This window comes from Dama dama, chromosome 2 (assembly GCF_033118175.1).
Source record: "Dama dama isolate Ldn47 chromosome 2, ASM3311817v1, whole genome shotgun sequence".
In the NCBI taxonomy this organism is placed as follows: Eukaryota; Metazoa; Chordata; class Mammalia; order Artiodactyla; family Cervidae; genus Dama; species Dama dama.
Genome location: NC_083682.1, coordinates 9,683,771 through 9,706,524, shown reverse-complemented (window position 1 = coordinate 9,706,524; position 22,754 = coordinate 9,683,771). Strand labels below are relative to the sequence as shown.

General features: G+C 43.6%; 1 protein-coding gene across 1 annotated transcript; it reads right to left on the bottom strand.

The window, feature by feature from the left end:
* Positions 1–11,760: 11,760 nt before the first annotated feature.
* On the bottom strand, positions 11,761–18,210 carry LOC133067833 (endogenous retrovirus group K member 113 Env polyprotein-like). The gene is made up of 2 exons (XM_061158821.1): positions 18,197–18,210; positions 11,761–12,827 (listed from the first exon to the last, which is right to left on the bottom strand). Exons 1-2 carry the CDS (start codon positions 18,208–18,210, stop codon positions 11,801–11,803), a joined length of 1,041 nt encoding a protein of 346 aa, XP_061014804.1. The 3' UTR covers positions 11,761–11,800.
* Positions 18,211–22,754: the final 4,544 nt, after the last annotated feature.

Here is a 22,754-nt window from a genome sequence, read left to right as displayed (position 1 = left end):
AGTGTCCTATCTTTTTGCCTTTTCATACTGTCCATGGGGTTCTCAAGGCAAGAATACTGAAGTGGTTTGCCATTTCTCTCTCCAGTGGACCACATTTTGTCAGAACTCTCCACCATGACCTGTCCGTCTTGGTTTGACCTACATGGTGTGGCTCATAGTTTCATTGAGTTAGACAAGGCTGTGGTCCATGTGATCAGATTGGTTAGTTTTCTGTGACTGTGGTCTTCATTCTCTCTGCCCTCCGATGGAGAAGGATAAGAGGCTCATGGAAACTTCCTGATGGGAGAGACTGACTGAGGGGGAAACTGGGTTTTGTTCTGAGATGTGAGGCCATACTCAGTAAATCTTTAATTCAATTTTCTGTTCAAGGGTAGGGCTGTGTTCCCTCCCTGTTATTTGACCTGAGGCCAAACTATGGTGAAGGTGATGAAGATAATGACGACCTCCTTCAAAAGGTCCCATGCATGCACTGCTACACTCAGTGCCCCCAGCCCTGCAGCAGGCCACCCCTGACCCACGCCTCCACGGACCCACGCCTCTGCCAGAGACTCCTGGACACTCATGGGCAAGTCTGGATCAGTCTCTTGTGGGGTCACTGCTCCTTTCTCCTGGGTCCTGGTGTGCACAAGTTTCTGTCTTTGCCCTCCCAGAGTCGGTTTCCCCAGTCCTGTGTAAGTTCTGGCAGTTCTATGGTGGGTTAATGGCGACCTCCTCCAAGAGGGCTTGTGTCATACCCAGGTCTGCTGCACCCAGAGCCTCTGCCCCTGCAGCAGGCCACTGCTGACCCATACCTCCTGAGGAGACACCCAAACACTGTTCTGTCTCAGTCTCTGCGGGGTCTCTGGGTCCTGGTGCACTCAAGGTATCTCTGAGCCCTCTGAGCATCTCTGGCGGGTATGGGGTTTGATTCTAAATGCAAATTCACCTCTCGTACTGTCTTCCTGGGGCTTCTCCTTTGCCCTTGGGTGTGGGGTATCTCCTCACAGCTGCAGCTCCAGCGTCACGCATCTGCCGCTCCAGCAAGCTGTGAAAGTGCTGCACTCAATATGCCAGCAAGTTTGGAAAACTCAGCAGTAGCCACAGGACTGGAAAAGGTCAGTTTTCATTCTAATCCCAAAGAAAGGCAATGCCAAAGAATCCCCAAACTCCTGGGCACTCATCTCACATGCTAGTAATGCTCGAAATTCTCTAAGCCAGGCTTCAACAGTATGTGAACCATGAACACCCAGATGTTCAAGTTGGATTGTAAAAAGGCAGAAGAACCAGAGGTCAAATTGCCAACATCTGTTGGATCATTGAAAAATCAAGAGAGTTCCAGAAAAATATCTATTTCTGCTGTATTGACTATGCCAAAGCCTTTGACTGTGTGGACCACAATAAACTGTGGAAAATTCTGAAAGAAATGGGAATACCAGACCACCTGACCTGCCTCTTGAGAAACCTGTATGCAGGTCAAGAAGCAACAGTTAGAACTGGACATGCAACAACAGACTGGTTCCAAATAGGAAAAGGAGTACGTCAAGGCTGTATATTGTCACCCTGCATATTTAACTTATATGCAGAGTACATCATGAGAAACGCTGGGCTGGAAGAAGCACAAGCTGGAATCAAGATTGCTGGGAGAAATATGGATAACCTCAGATATGCAGATGACACCACCGTCACGGCAGAAAGCAAAGAAGAACTAAAGAGCCTCTTGATGAAAGTGAAAGAGGAGAGTGAAAAAGTTGGCTTAAAGCTCAACACTCAGAAAACTAAGATCATGGCCTTTGGTCCCATCACTTCATGGCAAATAGATGGGGAAACATTGGTTGACTTTATTTTTTTTGGCTCCAAAATCACTGCAGATGATGATTGCAGCCATGAAATTAAAAGACACTTGCTCCTTAGAAGAAAAGTTATCACCAACCTAGATGAGAGGGTAACAGGCAGGAAGGCCAGGGGTCTCCAAACAGAGGAAATAGGCTGCAAGTGTCAGAGGTTTTTGTCTCTCTTAAGCCACAGGAGGAAACAAACTAGCGATATTTTTTTCCTTCTTTATACAAATTTAAAAGGAGGTTTCTCTTAAAATACTGTGTTGCCATAATGACACCTGGTTTCATCTGAAGCTAAGTATTTTCAAACCTTGAGTTAATCAATACATTTTTCTTATGGAAATGTTTGTCTTAAGCTATGTTAATGTGCTATGCATTTACCCCAGACTCTGTCTTCAAGTCAGTTCCGCCTAATGGCTCAGAACCTACTTGACAAACCAGTATGTTATACTCAGATATTGTTCTCCTAATCTATATAAATGAAACAATTTGTATGGTAATCTGCCCTTCTACAAAATTCAAGTCAATTGTTTTATGGCCCGGGATGAATCTTCTGGTGCCAAGATTATCCAAAAATGCATCTTATGGGTGAGGGGCCTGGTGCCATTCTGCATTTTAAGACATTCCTTTCTTTCATTATCAGACCGCTAGTGACTATATAACATCCACCTGAAGACTAGCAGGGGGGTACTCTTTCTGCCCTCTTATGATGCCTATGTCAGAAGCTTTCTCTATCTCCTTTATACTTTAATAAAACTTTATTACACAAAAGTTCTAAGTGATCCAGCCTTGTCTCTGGCCCCGGATTGAATTCATCTCCTCCGGAGGCCCAGAATCCCAGCGTCTTATCGTTTAGCAACAACCTTTTATAGACAGCATATTAAAAAGCAAAGACATTACTTTGCCAACAAAGGTCTGTGTAGTCAAAGCTATGGTTTTTCCAGTAGTCACATATGGATGTGAGAGTTGGAATATAAACAAAGCTGAGTGCCTCAGAATTGATGCTTTTGAACTGTGGTGTTCGAGAAGACTCTTGAGAGTCCCTTGGACTGCAAGGAGATCCAACCAGTCCATCCTAAAGAAGATCAGTCCTGGATGTTCATTGGAAGGACTGCTGTTGAAGCTGAAACTCCAATACTTTGGCCACCTGATGTGAAGAGCTGACTCATTTGAAAAGACCCTGATGCGGGGCAAGACTGAAGCCAGGAGGAGAAGGGGTTGACAGAGGATGAGCTGGTTGGATGGCATCACGGACTCAATGGACATGAGTTTGAGTAAACTCCAGGAGTTAGTGATGGACAGGGAGGCCTGTCATGCTGCAGTCCATGGGGTCACAAAGAGTTGTTCATGACTGAGCAACTGAACTGAATACTGATGATCTCTAATTACATAACAGCCTTTCTTATCCCTGCCACCACTTTCTTATCCTCAAACCGGAGACTGAGATTCTTCTGAGATTTGCACAAGTAACTTAGCCAAAGACACACAGGTAATAAAAGGCAGAGCTGAGATTGAATCTAAGTCTATCTTCAAACTCCTAACCACTGTAGATCTGTCTTAGAGTGTCCCCTGGGTGGTCTTCAGGATCGTTGTAGTACCCATGGACAGAGAATTCAGACTCAGTTGTGGGCCAGATTATCGTGACTGTTGGAAGAACTGGTGGCACAGAAGTAGTGAAAGGTTGTTGCTGAACTGTTGTAGCCACACGTTCCAGAAAAAAAACTCACTCAGAAGGACAATGCAGGTAGTGGAGTGCAGGTTGTTACACCAGCGGGCCTAAGGCAGAGTCTCCTCTTAGCCCATGACTTCCAACCAGTTTTTGTGAAAACCTTATATACCTTAAGTGTACATGCCCAAACCCACCTCCCCAAATTCCATGAAACTAGTCTGGACAAAGGAAAAAGAAATATACAATTAAAGTCAACCTGTCATTAATATGCCTTAAGCCTAGGTAGTTAACAGTGGACAATTATCAATAGGCCTGTGGTCATACCCGAATAAGCATAATAGAATGTATGATTCTATATGAAAGTGAAAGTGAAAGTGAAGTCACTCAGTCACGTCCGACTCTTAGCGACCCCATGGACTGAAGCCTACCAGGCTCCTCCATCCATGGGATTTTCCAGGCAAGAGTACTGGAGTGGGTTGCCATTGACTTCTCCACATACCTGAGACTAAAGGAGATTGTGTTTCTTCTACTTTTGGCCACTGGTGACTTCACACATTCTTGCCATCTGTATCTATTTTAAAGAAAATGTTTGGGATGGCAGGTAAGTGCACCAAGATGGTACACTTGAGAAGTTCTGATCCAAGAATGGGATTTTTCTCAGGGCTGCTGTCCTTTGCCTCAGACCATCAGAAGCAACAGCAGTTCTCTTATTTGTTTATATCTAAATTTTTTAAGGAAATTTGCATATTTCATACTTTAACCCTATCAGTATTTAGAAATCAATCAAGATATCCCCAGTGACAGTGGCCCCTATAGTTCAAAGAAATTGGTGATTTGGTAGAAAATTATCTTAACAAGAGATCCAATATCAAATCATGTCAAATGCCCCTTCTGAATTCTTATAGTTTAAGACTTCTCAGAAATATCATAAAGCAACTAACAAATTTTATTATTCTTAAAAATATCTTTTGTCTCTACTTATCTCTTTGAAACGTCCACCAAATCACTAAAAACTAGAAAGATTAATTCTGGGTAACTCTTCAAAAATTAAATTTCCCTTCCTTCTAGGTTTTTATAGGGATTAACCAAAAAAGAATGTGACATTAGTAAGATGTTGGATACTGAAAAAATATGCAGTAAAATCAGGATAATGTTGCATTTAAAACTGCAAGGATGAATCCTGAAGCTAAAAAGGTACCTTTTCATTCTCCATTCTGTAAATTTCTCATACATTTAGTTTCTTTAAAAATGAAAAATCTGGAGTTCTTTATCCTGATGGTTCAAGTAGTTCAGGTAGTCCAGTTAAGAAGTTTAATATCCTGTTCACAGATCAGAGATTTTATATAGTTACACAGATAATTAGGGTATTCTTTTAGGCGATGGAGAGTCTAGGTAGGAGCCCTGGGGCTCTTCCTTCCGGGGGTCTGGTTTTCCAGTTGGTATGTCGTTTCCATAGATACTGAGCATATGGCTCAAAGTCCACAGTCCAAGATGAAGTCCTGCTTTCAAGATAGAGCCTGTTCTGTCTGTTTCCTCCTTCAGAACCATGAAAGATGCCAGGATTCTTGGCCTGCAGAGGAGAAGAATTCAATCCGGGGCCAGGGATGAGGCTTGATCGCTCAGAGCTTTTATGTAATAAAGTTTCATTAAAGTATAAAGGAGATAGAAAAAGCTTCTGACATAGACATCAGAAGGAGGCAGAAAGAGTGCCCCCCCCCACCCCCCGCTAGTCTTTAGCTGGATATTTTATAGCTACTGGGCTTCCCCTGTGGCTCAGCTGGTAAAGAATCCACCTGCAATGCAGGAGACCAGGGTTTGATCCCTGGGTTGGGAAGATCTCCTGGAGAAGGGAAAGGCTACCCACTCTGGTTTTCTGGCCTAGAGAATTCTGTACAGCCCATGGGGTCGCAAAGAGTCGTACACGACTGATCGACTTTCACTTTCACTTATATAGCTCCTAGCAGCCTGCTAATTAGAGAAAGGAAATGTCTCAAGACTCAGACTGTCACCAGACCCCTCACCCATATCATGCATTTTGAGATAACATTGGCACAAGGGGAGTTGTCCCAGGCCACAAAATGATTGACATAAATCTTGAAAAAAGACAGGTTTCCAAGCAAATACAGTTTCATCAACATAACTTAAGAGAATATTTGCATGGTTTGTCAGGTCAGCTCTGTGTCTTAGGCGGAACCGACTTGAAGACAGAATCTAGGGTAAATACATAGTTCATTAACATAGCTTAAGACAAACATTTCCATAAGAAAAATGCATTGGTTAGCTGAAGGTTTGGGAAAAGTTAAGTTCAGGTGGAGCCAGGCGTCATGGCAACACAGAATTTTAAGAGAAACCTCTTTTGAAATTTGTATAGAGAAGGATAAAAAATCTTAACACTTGTAGTTTGTTTCCTCCTGCCACTTAAGAGAGAGAGAAAAAATGTCTGACACTAGCAGCCTATTCCTCTGTTTGGAGATCCCTGGTCTTCCTGCCTGTTACTCTTTCATTTCCCCCTTTTATTTTAGGAGAATTATGTTGCCAAGGGAAAGGGGCATTGTTCTCATTCCGTAACTGCTTCCAATCTGATAAGTGGTGTTGTCCCTAAATTGGTGGGGCAACATATTTTCCTAACCCTCATATTGAGGATCTCTTGATCCAGGGGCCCCAGGTAGTAGTTGGGGGAAGCTGCTGTAGTCACAGGAGTTTGAACAACGATTTGGAACTTAAAAGCCTTCATGCAACTAGAAACAAATCTAACTATACAGTTACAGATGCAGGGAGAAGAGGCATCAGTATGATTGTTGTTGTCCAAGGTAGTCACAGACTTGGAGAAAGTCCTTTCCTTGAAGTGGAGATGTCCACCACAGGAAGCCTTCTACTGATGAAGAGGGGAGCACTCCGCAGACCCAGCAGTTAGACTGATTGTGGAATGCAGTGTAGGAGTGAGCCCAGGACAGGAAGGCATTGTCTTGAGGATCAAAGGGCAGACTCAGGATTTTTAAGAGTCAGCAGAAGCAGGCTCACATAGATTATCAGGCCCATCTGAAAAAGGACAAAGTCAGAGCATAGAAAGTAAAGACATAAAATGATGTCACTTAGTTCTTAGTACCACCTCTTCACTCGAGTGTGGTGCACCCAGAATCAATTCCTGGCACTTTGACAGCTGTGGGAGAAGAAAGAATAACCTGGTAAGGGCCTTCCCAGAGGGGCTCGAGGGATTGGACCCCAGATTCTTATATTTTTATCGGGACCTTGGTTCCTGGCTGAAATAGACACTTGCTTGACTCAATGGCTGGGTCAGGAGTCACTTCCCGGAGTTCCATTAATGCCAGTTGAAAAACTGAGAGCTGAGTTACATAATTAGCTAATTCCAAGGCTTTAGGAAAACTTTTTCATTGAGCATTTTCAGGAATTATTAATTGTCCATCCTCGAACTGTAACTATCCTTTATCAGTAATCCTTGCTCCTCTTTTCTAGTATCTTTCTAATTCTTCCTCAGTACATTGTGGTCTTTCCTATTCCACAGGACCTGTCCAGATCAAAGGCATCTTCAGTGAAGGCGTTTTGTAAAGCGCTGCTTTTCTGGCTTGACAGTCAACCAGGTGATTATCTTCAGCTACTTTACTATGTCCCTGCTGTGCCCTTTGTAATGCACAACAGCTACTTCTTTAGGACAATGTATAGCAGTTAAAAGTCTCTTGATCTCTCTGAAATGCTTAATAGGTTCTCCTGTTGCCATTTTAAACTGTCTTTCTTTCCACATTGCAGTGTAAGCTTGTTAAGTCAAGTAAACATACTTAGAATCAGTGTAGATACTTACTTGCTGCCTTTTGCTTAACTCTAGAGCTCTGGTCCCTAGCTGAGCACTCATTCCCTGGGGGAGAGATTTTGCTTCTAAAACCTGTTCAGCCTTCACCATAGCGTAACTTGCTTTATGCTTCCCATCCCAAACAAAAGAACTGCCATCTGTAAATATTTCCAGGTCAGGGTTGTCTAACGGGGAATCCATCAGATCTTCCCGAGCTGCATAGTTTAAAGTTAGAAATTGGGAACAATCATGATCAGGTGTTTCATCTTCCTTCTCAGGAAGCAAAGTGTCAGGATTTAAATTTCCACCAACTTTAAGCTTCTAACAACAATGACTGGTATTTAAGAAGCCTACTGTCTATCATCCAAATATTAACCTTAGAGTTTAAGATTCCATTCCTATAGGCTGCTGGTGAGGCCCTCAGGCTTGTGTCAAAACTCCCAAGGCCATACCTTTTCTTTCAGTGACAAAGTAAATTCTGACCCTGTGGGTAAGCTCAAAGCAGGAGTTTGCAGGAGAGCAGTCTGAAGAGCCTTAAAAGCCTTTGAGAATATGGAGACCAAACCAGTTTGTTTTGGAATGGAAATGCAGCAGTAGCCTGTGATTCCTAAAAATCCTCTCAATTGTCTTAGAGTCATAGGTAGGGGATGATTTAGTATGGATTTAATTCTCTCAGGGTCTATGGCCCTAGTCCCTTCTGATATGATTAGGCCCAGATATTTAACAGATTGTTGACAAAGTTGAGCCTTTTCCCTTGAAGCCTTATAAGCACAGCCTGCTAGAAAGTTTAAGAAATCTTCTGAGGCTTGTGAGCAAGCTTCCTCTGTCTCAGCACAGAGCAGAATATCATCCACACATTGTAGCACCACTGCCTCAGAGCTATTAAAGTTTTGTAGATCCCATGACAAACTTTGCCCAAATAGGCGAGGGCTATCATGAAATCCCTGGGGCAAAGCTGTCCAGGTTAACTGAGAAGCTGGCTGTGTAGGGTCTTCAAAGGCAAATAAAAATTGACTTTCCTCTGCCAAAGGCATAGAATAGGAGGCATCTTTTAAATCAATTACTGAGAAATATTTGGCTCATTCAGGAATTTCAGACAATAGAGTATGAGGACTGGGCACCAGGGGTGTAAAGGAACTACAGCCTCATTTTTTATTCTTAAATCTTGAACTAGTCTCCATTTACCATTTGATTTCTTTATATCCAAAATAGGAGTGTTGCATGGACTGTTGCAGGGAATTAATAGCCCCTGCTCCTTTAAATTCTCAATGATGGGTTTTAACCCTTCCATAACCTCAGGTTTCAGTGGATACTGCTTTTTATGTGGAAATAAATCCGGGTCTTTGAGCTTGACAACTACAGGAAAGCATTTTGTGCTTGGCCCATAGATTTTCCATCAGCCCTCACTCTAGGATTTACATTTTGTTCAATTAATGGGAAAGAAAGGGAGGACTCCATATTCTTGAAAACAGAGGCATGGACCTTGCTCAGTATATTCCTCCCTAAAAGGGGTGAGGGAGACTCTGGTAAGATCAGAAACTTGTGTCAAAATAACAGAGTCCCAGTTGCAGCTTAAAGACAACTGAAATAATACCTTTTTGCTAATCCAGACAGTTCCATTATGGAAGCGGATAGGGAAGAAAGTGGGCCAGGAGCTTCAGTAAGCAGTTTCTAAAAGGAAATCAAGGGATTGGCCCCCCACAATTATTAATACCCACGGTTCCTCAGGTGTAATTAGGACGGGAGCTTGTATGGGGACCCCTGCGCACCTTCAGTCCTGATTGTCTTGAGAGTCCAACCCCTGAAACCTATGCCTCTAGGGGCAGTCTCTCCTCTAGTGTGGTCCCTTGCAGACTGGACACGGAGCCGGGGGCGGCTTAGATGCCTGAGGGCAATCCCACTTGAGGTGTCCCTCCTTTCCACAGTAATAGGAAGCCCATCCCTTTGCACCTGGGTCCCCCTGGGCATTTTTCTCAGCCTGTTTAAGAACAGTTTTTACAGTCATTACAAGGGCTTCCACCTGTTCCTTTGTCTTTCTCTGCCTTTCTTTCTTTCCCTCATATTCCCTGCTGTAACAGACTGTCTGAGCCAGTTGTAACAGATTACCTAAAAGACTGATTTGGTCCATATGCCTGTTTTAATAGCTTACAGTGGATATCTGGAGCAGACTCAGTGAGAAATCTATATTTTAAGATCACTTCTCCCTCTTCACTTTTGGGGTCAATCTCAGTGAATCTGCAAAGGGCTTCTCTCAGTCTATCTAGGAATTTACCAGGAGCTTCCTTCTCTTCCTGTTCTATGTTTGCCAATTTGGCATAGTTTAAACTCTTAGCACATGCTTGCCTGAGTCCTTCAAGAACACATCTGACAAAATGACTCTGATCCTATCTTCCTTTAGCCGTGTTATAGTCCCAATCTGGTTCTATAGTTGGGACCACCTGATTCCCAGTGGGGAGGGCAGCTATCTTGTCCTTCCTCTTCCCTACTGATTCATTAGCAAGCCATTCATCTCTATAGACAACCGCTTTCCCCAAAACTTGATTTTTCTAGTTAGTATTTGTCCCAGGATATACATCACATCTTTCCAAGGAAGGTCATAAAGCAGAGTAACACCTTTAAAAGCTCCAATAGATTTTTCTGGGTCCTCTAAGTAGTCTCCCAGATCCTCCTTGATTCTTTGTATTTGTTGATAAGAAAACGGCATATTAACTCTCATACACTGATTATTTCTCCTGGTGGGCGCTTCATGAAGAGGCAACAGCTTGTGTGGCTATTCTCAGCCTCTCTGGCTGCTCTGCGTATATGATCCCTGGGATAGATTGGAGAAACCTGCTTTTCTTTATCTCTTTGTCTCCTGTCTTCCATCTCATTCTGTATTTCACCCTTAGTTTTTGCTGTCTGAGCTTCTCTTACTTTGATTGTCTGAGTTTCTATTGAAACCAGAGTAGTCTGAGGTTGTACTGAGATGGGTTGTGAAAAGTTGTTGTGAACGATAAGACGCCGGGGTTCTTGGCCTCCAGAGGAGACGAATTCAATGTGGGGCCAGAGACAAGGCTGGATCGCTCAGAGCTTTTGTGTAATAAAGTTTTATTAAAATGTAAAGGAGATAAAGAAAGCTTCTGACATAAGCATCAGAAGGGGGCAGAAAGAGTACCCCCCCTGCTAGTCTTCAGCTGGATGTTATATAGTCACTAGCAGTCTGTTAATGAAAAGAAAGGAATGTCTTAAAGCTCAGAATGGCACCAGGCCCCTCATCCATAAGATGCATTTTTGGATAATCTTGGCACCAGATGATTCATCCTGGGCCATAAAACGATTGACTTGAATCTTGTAGTAGGGCAGATTAGCATACAAATAGTTTCATTTACCTAGATTAGGGAAACAATATCTGAGTATAACATACTGGTTTGTCAAGTAGGTTCTGAGCCATTAGGCGGAACTGACTTGAAGACAGAGTCTGGGGTAAATGCACAGTACATTAACATAGCTTAAGACAAACATTTCCATAAGAAAAATGTATTGGTTAACTCAAGGTTTGAGAAAAGTTAGCTTCAGGTGAAACCAGGTATCATGGCAACACAGTATTTTTTTTTTTTTTTTTTTTTTGCAACACAGTATTTTAAGAGAAACATCCTTTTAAAATTTGTATAGAGAAGGAAGAAATATCGCTAGTTTGTTTCCTCCTGCCACTTAAGAGAGATAAAAATGCCTGACACTTGCAGCCTATTTCCTCTGTTTGGAGACCCCTGGCCTTCCTGCCTGTTACCCTCTCAGCTGTTTGGACCTCCACTTGGGCAGTTTGAATCTCAGTTTAGGTTTTTACCGAGACCAAGGCAACCCTTCCTGTGGGAGTTCTCTGACTTTCAGTTTGCTCAGGTTGGAGCCCCGGGTACAGAGGCGACATAGGAGGACATGGGGGAGGACAATCTCTATAGATTTCATACCCAAATCTATACCCTCAGGACTTAAGTCTGGCATGTCTCGCAGAGAGAAAAAGGGCAACACATATGCTACTTCTACCCATTTCCCTTGTTTTCTACAGAACCGGTCTAATTGTAAAACAGTGCCGGGCCAGCCGGAAGATTTTAGCGAGCAACACTACGCGTTCCTTTAGGCTAAGAAAAAAGGAGACAGAACAGATAGGGTCGAGAGGATCGCTGCAGTCAACGATGATTCTTTATTTCTCAGGGTTACATATATACTAAACCAAGAAGAGAGGCATCACAAAGAAAATTCTTCCCCATGTACATCATCTTTAAGATAACAATAACCAGAGCTCTCTCATGGCGCCAAAGGCATCCTACTTATCTTAAGGGCAGTCATGCAAAGCCATCTATCTGCACCTTGTGTACATTCAAGGCTCACTAATGGTCTGTTAGGAGTTAACTTGGATAGTAAATTTCAGAGGGGTGGCGGGACAGAGAGCTATGTCTGCGAATAGACCCTTGATAATCAATCAAGGCAGCTCCCAGAGTCAGCTTTTTCAAGCCGCTCCCCGCAGCTCCCCCTCTTTTATTTAATAAAATGGCACGCCTGATTCTTTTGGCGTAAATAATTACTGTGTAGGACAGCCTTGATGTCCCACAACTCTTTGACAAATTTCTTTATGATACAAGGAGTAATGCACACAAAAAGCGCTAATACCAGAAGCATGGCCATGGCCCCTGAAAAAAGATGCCAAAGTGAGGTTATTGAGGGAAAATTGGAAAACAAACTGTTAACAAACTCTTCAGCATTTTCTGCCAAATCCATACTAGCCCGAGGAGCATTTTCTATATCAAGAATTTTCTGATGAAGTTGTAATAGATCTAAGGAAATGTTTTCATTATGCCAAATACCATCTAAATGTAATTTTATCTTATTCCAAGGGGTCTCAGTATTATTATAAATTTTTGGAGTTACACGAATCCAATGATAATTAGCATGACACCTGATTTTTGCCCTCAATTTCAAGCCTAATATTTCTTCTCCCAAAAATCTCACGGTAGCATAGAGGGCATTTAGCCTATCTTCTAGTTTTCTATCTATATCTTCCTGAATTCCTAAAGCTTTTGAAGTGTTCTTTGCTAAATCATCTACAATATTAGCAGTATGTACAGATTGAGCTAAGGATACAGAAGCAGTAACAGCAGAAGCAATTAAAGTTATAAGCGTTACTACTCCTAGAATTATTAATCCTATCCCCCTTCGTGGCCTAGCAAGGGCTGTACGCACTTTATTCCACAGCTCAAGCCCTGACTCTTCATACCAGGGCTCAGTAAGATTTACAGGCATCATGACGAAGGGCGGTTGTTTAACTATCAGAGCCCCAGAATTATTTTCCATACCTCTTATACAATTAGTCAGGGTACAATTAAAACAATGAACATGATATAGGCCAGCATTTTTAGAAAGAGTCACAGAGCCAACAAGGATCATAAAGGGATAGGGTACGCAGGCCCGAGGATATCTCCAAGTCTCATTCCACCAATACGCTCTCCAGGATAGTACTCCTTTGGTCTTTCCTCCAGACCGTAAAAGGGACCCATCTGTTCCGAAAGCAGCCAACAGCTTTCATATCTCAGTCTGATACACCGTGGTGCCACCAAGATTCCAAATTCTAGCTGCAAGTTGTCTGCCGCCTTTCTTTCCGGGGTTCCTGTTGGAGTCTGGCGACCAGTCCCACAGTGAGTGCGTGTCATTAGTAATAGAATATACAGTAGCAATCTCATCTCTACAAAGTTTCCATGGCACAGCTATATATTGTCCTTTTACCCCCAGGCCACAAAATGGAATGTCTTTAGGTCCGGTTCCATTGACTCGTCGTGCATATCCTGTAGATTTTGTAATGCTAGGAATATCTACTATCCAATTACGGTGGTCATGGTCATAATCATAACCAAAGTATTCTGCATCTGTAACAGTAAGACATCCTGAAACATTATGATTTCGGAAAAAGCACATTGGTAATTGTGAGGAGGATCCCGAATAAGAAATACTGGCATTCTGTGGAAAAATATGCTTATCAGAAAACCCCCCCAAAAGTATTGTGTCATTCACATACACAGGAACAGAACTCATTTCCCATCCAACAGGCTGTAAAAGAGGGGGATCAGGAACATACGCCCAGAAGATACTGGCTTCCATGGTTTATACTCTCGACAATATTCCTTCCTGCCCCTCAATATACAAGTACACACACTCTTACTTACCTTAATAGTTTCAACGGGCAGCGGCCGCAAGGAACTTTCGTTGAGCCCCACGTTGGGCGCCACTTGCCGGGCCAGCCGGAAGATTTTAGCGAGCAACACTACGCGTTCCTTTAGGCTAAGAAAAAAGGAGACAGAACAGATGGGGTCGAGAGGATCGCTGCAGTCAACGATGATTCTTTATTTCTCAGGGTTACATATATACTAAACCAAGAAGAGAGGCATCACAAAGAAAATTCTTCCCCATGTACATCATCTTTAAGATAACAATAACCAGAGCTCTCTCATGGCGCCAAAGGCATCCTACTTATCTTAAGGGCAGTCGTGCAAAGCCATCTATCTGCACCTTGTGTACATTCAAGGCTCACTAATGGTCTGTTAGGAGTTAACTTGGATAGTAAATTTCAGAGGGGTGGCGGGACAGAGAGCTATGTCTGCGAACAGACCCTTGATAATCAATCAAGGCAGCTCCCAGAGTCAGCTTTTTCAAGCCGCTCCCCGCAAAACAGTATTATAATTAAGAGACCCTCCAACCGGCCACTGTTTGCCATCCTCCAATGGATACCATGGCCATGTGGTATCACACAGGAAGATCAGGTGTGTCTTCTTTAAGCTCTGGGGATCAAATCTATCCATTTTTCAGGATACGGTTCAAAGGAGTGAGGCTGGAATTGTCAGCTCCAATCTGTAAGAGAGGAAAAAGAGACCAGCACCATCTTTCTACCAGAAGCATCCCTCCCTGCTCTAGATGGGGGTGTAGACAGGCTTTTCACCAAAGCTTTCCTTCCCTGCCACCATACTCGTCCCTCCTGGCTCTGCCACCAAGGTGGGGTAGAGATGCACCAGAGGTAGACCTGATGGCATCCCAGACTAGTGTCCAGTTTCTCACCATTAGAACCTTGCTTGCCTCTTTTGCCACCCGGGGTGCATTTGGAGTAACCTTCTGGAATGCCTCCCAAGCTAAGACCACTGAGGGAAACATTTGTCACCTGAGTGCCTGTGCCTGACCCTCAGTATATTCCTGACCACAATAAGACTGGTACAAACATAAAACTGATATGTTCCTTCACCACACCAGTATGCTGCTGCTGCTGCTGCTAAGTTACTTCAGTCGTGTCCGACTCTAAGTGACCCCACAGACGGCAGCCCACTAGGCTCCCCTGTCCAGTATAAGCAATAGCAAAAGAGATGGTGAAGGGCTGGCCAGTGAGGAAAAAGTGATTTTTGTCCTCGAGTTATTAGGGCCAGTCCTTCCAGTTCATTCCCACAATTCCACAGAAAGAATATCTAAAGAGTTGGGACAAAAGCCACTGGAGAGCCTCCTCTGGTGCACTAAGAGATAGTGTTCCCAAAGGAAGAAGCCCGCTGTGCTTCCTATCTGAGTAACCTTTAACCCAGGAGATGCTCTTGGAGCTAGAGCTCCATCTAGCTTCCGAACTTTTGACTCCTAGCGAGGCTAGGTGCTTCCTGACTATCAATCTAAGTTTGGGGCCTAAGCAACAGTACGCAGTAACAGCATAGATCACAAGTCCCTTGAAAGTCTATGAGCCAACAGATTAGGTTACTAGTTCTAATTCCCAAGAAGTTATGAAATGGTCAAAGAGACCAGAAAGTTTGACCGAGAAAGGAGAGTTCGGTCTATCCGCTTTGCCCATTTCTGGCCAATCCCCAAAGGAGATATTGTGTGCCTCTTGGCATTGGCAGGTCTGTAGAAAACCCAACAGGGTTTCTGCCATAAGCCCTATGAGGTCACCACGGAACTGCAGAGCAGGGCTCCTCACTTGCTTTGTGCAGGATATGTCATTCATTCATACAAACACACCCTAGAGTTAGTAAAGTACAGCAGAAAACATGTTTACTAGGAGAACAAAGAACTAGAGCTTACCTTGTCCTGAAGAATCCTGGACCAGCCCCCAAGATGAAAGATTGTTGCTGAACCTGAAAGACGTCGGGATTCTTGGCCTCCAGAGGAGAAGAATTCAATCCGGGGCCAGAGACAAGGCTTGATCACTCAAAGTTTTTGTGTAACAAAGTTTTATTAAAGCATAAAAGAGATAGAGAAAGCTTCTGACATAGACATCAGAAGGGGGCAGAAAGAGTGCCCCCTACTAGTCTTTAGCAGGATGTTATATAGCTCCTAGCAGTCTGCTAATTAGAGAAAGGAAATGTCTCAAAACTCAGAGAATGGCACCAGGCCCCTCACCCACATCATGCATTTTGAGATAACATTGGCACAAGGGGAATTGTGCCGGGCCATAAAATGATTGACATGAATTTTGAAGAAAGACAGGTTTCCAAGCAAATACAGTCTCATGAACATAGCTTAAGAGAACATTTGCATGAGTAAAACATACTGGTTTGTTAAGTCAGTTTTGAGTCTTAAGTGGAACTAACTTGAAGACAATTCAGTACAGTTCAGTCACTCAGTCATGTCTGACTCTTTGCAACCCCATGGACTGCAGCACTCCAGGCTTCCCTATCCATCACCAACTCCCAGAGCTTACTTAAGGTCATGTCCATTGAGTTGGTGATGCCATCCAACCATTTCATCCTCTGTTGTCCCCTTCTCCTCCCACCTTCAATCTTTCCCAGCATCAGAGACTTTTCAAATGAGTCAGTTCTTCCCCACAGGTGGCCAAAGTATTCGAGTTTCAGCTTTAGCACCAGTCCTTCCAATGAATATTCAGGACTGACTTCCTTTAGGATGGGCTGGTTCTATCTCCTTGCTGTCCAAGGGACTCTCAAGAGTCTTCTCCAATACCACAGTTCAAATGCATCAATTCTTAGGCACTCAGCTTTCTTTATAGTCCATCTCTCACATCCATACATGACTACTGGAAAAACCATAGCCGTGACTAGATGGACCTTTGTTGGCAAAGTAATGTCTCTGCTTTTTAATATGCTGTGTATCTTGGTCATAACTCTTCTTCCAAGTTGAAGACTCTTGAATACAGAGTCTAGGGTAAATACATAGTCTAGGGTAAATACATGATTCATTAACATAGCTAAAAACAAACATTTCCATAAGAAAACCGCATTGGTTACCTCAAGGTTGGAGAACAGTTAAGTTCAGGTGGAGCCAGGTGTCATCATGGATGGCATCACAGAATTTTAAGAGAAATCTCTTTTAAAAGTTATATAGAGAAGGGAAAAAAATCTTAATACTTGTAGTTTGTTTCCTCCTGCCACTTTCAGTTCAGTTCAGTTCAGTTGTCGTTCAGTCATGTCCGACTCTTTGCGACCCCATGAATTGCAGCACGCGAGGCCTCCCTGTCCATCACCGACTCTCGGAGTTTACTCAAATTCATGCCCATCGAGTCAGTGATGCCATCCAGCCATCTCATCCTCTGTCATCACCTCCTCCTCCTGCCCCCAATCCCTCCCAGCATCAGGGTCTTTTCCAGTGAGTCAACTCTTTGCATGAGGTGGCCAAAGTACTGGAGTTCCAGCTTCAGCATCACCCTGCCACTTTAGAGAGAGATAAAAAATGTCTGACACTTGCAGCATATTTTCTCCATTTGGAGACCCCTGTCCTTCCTGCCTGTTACCCTCTCAGTAGGAGCCTAGAACCAGGGGGAGGGGCAGCTGGGCTGGATGGTCCTTGCTCAGAGATTGCCCTCCAGAGGCTGGACCTGCTACTTGTGTATATATCTTTGGGAGACAGCAGGTGGCAGACATCATCACAAGGGCTCTTTTCTACTATGCAGGTTGGCAAGAACTATTCTTGCATCAGATTATGTTTTCCAAGGTGGCCTTCACGAGATCTTCCCTCCCACATGCTCCTTTTACAGTTTGACACCGATGCTCTTTGCTGTAAGATCTCTCAGCTTGAGTCTGGGCGGTGTGATGCTATGTGATTTCCAAAGCTAAGTCAGAAGAAGAGATAGATCTTCTGCCTGGTCCTCTTGGGGTACTTGCACTTAGAAATCAGCCACCATTCTGTGAAGAACCAGGCCACATGAAGAGGGTACCTGTAAGTGTTTCAGCTATAGCCACAACCAGGCTCCTGGCTAACAAGCTTTAACTTGCCACCCATGTGACTGAGCCATGCAGGAAGTAGATCCTCCAGTCCCCAACTGAACTGCCCCAGCTGACGTTGCCTGGAACAGGAGCATGCCTTCCCCACTGAGTGTTGCTCAAATTGTAGATTTATGAGATAAATAAATTACTGTGGTTGTTTTAAGCCACTAAGCTTTTGGGTTGTTTGTTGTGCACCAAAATCTAAATGAAACAATCTGTCAGCAGGCTTTCTTTGTATTCTGAATGTCAATACAGCTGATTGTTCTCCACTGCTATTTCCTTTCCGTTCTAGCTTGTCTCTGAATTCTGAGGCTTCGGATGCAAAGATGTCAGGGCTAGGGGAGACTTTATATGGCCATGCAAAGCCTAAGAAGCTTGAAGAGATAATAATAGATTCCATACAAGAATGAGGTTCAGTCCACCCACATTTGTTAAACTCCATTATTTGCCAAGCACAGTGTGAAGGCTTCCCTGGTTGCTCAGCTGGTAAAGAATCCACCAGCAATGCAGGAGACCTGGGTTCAATCCCTGGGTTGGGAAGATCCCCTGGAGAAGGGAATGACTACCTACTCCAGTAGTCTGGCCTGGAGAATTCCATGGACTATATAATTCATAGCGTTGCAAAGAGTTGGACATGACTGAGGGATTTTCACTTTCATTATTTGCCAAGCACACTGTTAGGTGCTAGAGATTCACTTACTGGTGCAAATACATCCCGAGCACCTGTTGTGTGCCAGGGGCTCATCTAGGCTTTGGAGATATAGAGGCACACAAGAGCAAGAATCCCTGCCCATCTTGAGGGGAAACAGGCAGTATGCTGCTGCTGCTACTGCTAAGTCACTTCAGTCGTGTCTGACTCTGTGCGACCCCATCCCTGGGATTCTCCAGGCAAGAACACTGGAGTGGGTTGCCATTTCCTTCTCCAATGCATAAAAGTGAAAAGTGAAAGTGAAGTCGCTCAGTCATGTCTGACTCTTCGAGACCCCATGGACTGCAGCCTACCAGGCTCCTCCGTCCATGGGATTTTTCCAGGCAAGAGTACTGGAGTGGGGTGCCATTGCCTTCTCCGAACAGGCAGTATACACATGTATAAATTAATGAGATGATGCTGGCTCTTCCCTGGTTGTCCAGTGGTTAAGAATCTGCCTTGCAATGCAAGGGACACTGGTTCGATCCCTAGTCCAGGAAGATCCCACATGCCTTGGGACAAGTGCCTGTGTGCCACAACTACTGAGCCCACATGCCCTAGAGCCTTCGCTTTGCCACAAGAGAAGCCACTGCAATGAGAAGCCTGCACACTGCAATGAAGAGCAGCCCCCGCTTGCTGCAACTAAAGAAAGCCTGCATGCAGCAACAAAGACAAACACAGCCAAAAAAACACAAAAAACCAAAAATGTTGGCAAATAGAGCCAACTTCTATGACAAAAATAAAACAAAGCAATACACTAGAGGAGTGTGACTGTGGTTTGCCTACTTAGGTCAGGGTAGTCATGGAAGGCCTCTCGGAAGTGGTGACACTGAGCTTACCCCTGAAAAATGAGAAGAAGCTCCCACATCCCCATCAGATGAAAATCAGAGCCAACAGTATTTTAGGCAGAGGAAACAACAAGTTCTCCTGAGGTGGGAAAGGAGGCCAATGTGGCTGGAGTGGAGAAAGCAAAAGGAAGAGAGGCAGAAAATAGAGTTGACTGAATGTGGCCCCTGCGTTGTAGGTCAGAGTGATGGTTTTATTTTAGTGCCTTGGGAAACCATTGGGTTCTAAGCAGGGGATTGATATGATTTGACTTAAGTTTTGAAAATATCACTCTTGGCAAATAAGCACATGAAAAGATGTTCAACATCCTTAGTCACTAGGGAACCGAAAATTACAACCACAATTACAACCACAGTTATTAGGGTAGCAAACAAATAAACAAACCATGCTGACAATACAAGGACTGGAGAGGATGTCAGAGGAACTGAAACTCTTATACCTGTAGTTGCATTTAGAGTTATATATAACATTTACACCACATAGACACAACGGGTATAAATAACCTGAAGAAGGCATTTAAAATAGTAAACTAGATTAAATAGGAAGTGATGAGTTTTAAGACTCTGACTCTAATTACAATGTGCATTTTTTTTTCCTCCCATACTTCCAAGCAAATCACAAACACCAGATAAGTGTCCCACAATTTAACTCAATTCTGACACCATCAGCACAAAGATAACACAGGTTTCCACATGTTAAGAGCTCAGCCCTACAAGACTGCCCTCCCCTTCCAATGGCAATTGTAAGTCAGCTGTCCCTGTGCTTCTGACTGGGAAAAGGGCGTGGAGCTCCCATACTCTCTCTGAGCTCACTACTCTTCCCAGTTCTCCTGGTCTTCACCAACCCTAGACTCTGAACCACATCCACTTGGTTTTATGGAGATTTTCATTACACTGGCAGAGTTGATTAATTCATTAGCCAACTCAGGGAGTTGAGACTGAAGGTTCCAACCCTCCAGTCACTTGGTTGCTTCCCCTGGCTTAGGTGCTTTCCGAAATTCACTTCATTGATATAAACTCAGGTATGGTTGAAAGAGGTTTGTTATGAATATCAAGATATCTTTATCATTTTATCACTTAGGTAATTCCAAGGGTTTTAGGAGCTCTGTGACAGAAATGGGGAAGAAGACCAAGTATATATGTGTGGGTGTTTTTATTGTAAACATCACAGTTACTTTTGTCTTGTTTCAAACTTTTTATCATGAACAATTTCAAACACAGAAAAGTAGAAGGAAGAAAGTATAAGAAACCACCATTATCCATCATCTGTCTTCAACGATTATCAATATATTGCTAAACTTGTTTCATCTATGTCTTTGCCTTCTTTAGTGTGATTCATTTAATCGTAAGTTAAGACAACTAAATTTTCCATAATGGCTGGCTTGCAAAGTGCCTGAAATATTAACAGTTGGCTTTTGTAAGGGTCTCCAGCACACCACACCACTGCTCTTGCAGGGAGGCTGGTTTCGAAAGAGGGAAGGAGGGGGTTGAGGCGGTTGAGGCCCTGTCCTCTGACCTGCTGTCTGCTTCCTTCTGTGGTCTCAGGTGGAGGGGATCCCCATGGAGTCTGAGCAGCGGATCAGTGACCTCAGTCATTCTAGGAAATGGGCAGCATCAATGGAAACCGGTGTGTGACAGGTCTAAGGAAATCAGGCTTTCTTGTTTACAATATAAAAAAACTTGCTCAGGCAACAGGCGGGTTTGTTCAAGACCACAGGAACTGTCCGGGTTTTAGAACCAGCTGCCTTTGCTGAGCCTTTGTCATAGGGGCGGGGCTCAGGGTGTTTCTTCGCATGGCCCTTTCATCAGTCCAAGTCTCAGCAGCCCACAAACTACATGCTCATTCTCGTTGTGCTGAGTTTAATAAAGGGACTATCTGCAAAAGTGGGGGTAGAGTTGAAGGAACAGGCAAGGCTTGCTTACCTGTTCTCCAGGCCCTTGTGTATAAGGGAGCGGGGACGGTGGTTAGAGGAGAGCAGTGACTTGAAGTTCTTTTCACACCGGGAGGGGGCGCTGCCTTCTGGGCTCTGACTTCGCCGGTTTCAACTCCAAACTTCTAGAGCCCGGTAATAAATGCCTGAATATGCAAGAGCCCTGGAGTCAGGCGTCTTGAATTTGAATCCCGACCCTGAGTGACCTCACTCTTCTGAGCCTGGGAACTTATTTGTAAATGGAAGTAATAACAAAGCCTGCCGGGTAGGGTTGCTGTATAGATTAATTGAGATAAGAATAGCTACTTACTATGTGAAAAGAAGAGAAGCTAAAAGCAAAGGAGAAAAGGAAAGATATTCCCATTTGAATGAAGAGTTCCAAAGAATAGCATGGAAAGATAAGAAAGCCTTCCTTAGCGATCAATGCAAAGAAATAGAGGAAAAACAATAGAATAGGAAAGACTAGAGATCTCTTCAAGAAAATTAGAGATACCAAGGGAACATTTCAGGCAAAGATGGGTTCGATAAAGGACAGAAATGGTATGGACCTAACAGAAGCAGAAGATATTAAGAAGAGGTAGCAAGAATACACAGAAGAACTGTACAAAAAAGATCTTCATGACCCAGATAATCACAATGGTGTGATCACTCACCTAGAGCCAGACATCCTGGAATGTGAAGTCAGGTGGGCCTTAGAAAGCATCACTACGAACAAAGCTAGTGGATGTGATGGAATTTCAGTTGAGCTATTTCAAATCCTGAAAGATGATGCTGTGAAAGTGCTGCACTCAATATGCCAGCAAATTTGGAAAACTCAGCAGTAGCCACAGGACTGGAAAAGGTCAGTTTTCATTCCAATCCCTAAGAAAGGCAATCCCAAAGAATGCTCAAACTACCACACAATTGCACTCATCTCACACGCTAGTAAAGTACTGCTCAAAATTCTCCAAGCCAGGCTTCAGCAATACGTGAACCATGAACTTCCAGATGTTCAAGCTGGTTTTAGAAAAGGCAGAGGAACCAGAGATCAAATTGCTAACATCCTCTGGATCATCGAAAAAGCAAGAGGGTTCCAGAAAAACATCTATTTCTGCTTTACTGACTATGCCAAAGCCTTTGACTGTGTGGATCACAACAAACTGTGGAAAATTCTGAAAAAGATGGGAATACCAGACCACCTGACCTGCCTCTTGAGAAATCTGTATGGAGGTCAAGAAGCAACAGTTAGAACTGGACATGGAACAACAGACTGGTTCCAAATAGGAAAAGGAGTACATCAAGGCTGTATATTGTCACCCTGCTTATTTAACTTATATGCAGAGTACATCATGAGAAACACTGGGCTGGAAGAAGCACAAGCTGGAATCAAGATTGCTGGGAGAAATATCAATACCTCAGATATGCAGATGACACCACCGTCACGGCAGAAAGCAAAGAAGAACTAAAGAGCCTCTTGATGAAAGTGAAAGAGGAGAGTGAAAAAGTTGGCTTAAAGCTCAACATTGAGAAAACTAAGATCATGGCATCTGGTCCCATCACTTCATGGGAAATAGATGGGGAGACAGTGGAAACAGTGTCAGACTTTATTTTTTTGGGCTCCAAAATCACTGAAGATGGTGACTGCAGCCATGAAATTAAAAGACGCTTACTCCTTGGAAGGAAATTTATGACCAACCTAGACAGCATATTAAAAAGCAGAGACATTACTTTGCCAACAAAGGTCCGTCTAGTCAAGGCTACGGTTTTTCCAGTGGTCATGTATGGATGTGAGAGTTGGACTGTGAGGAAAGTTGA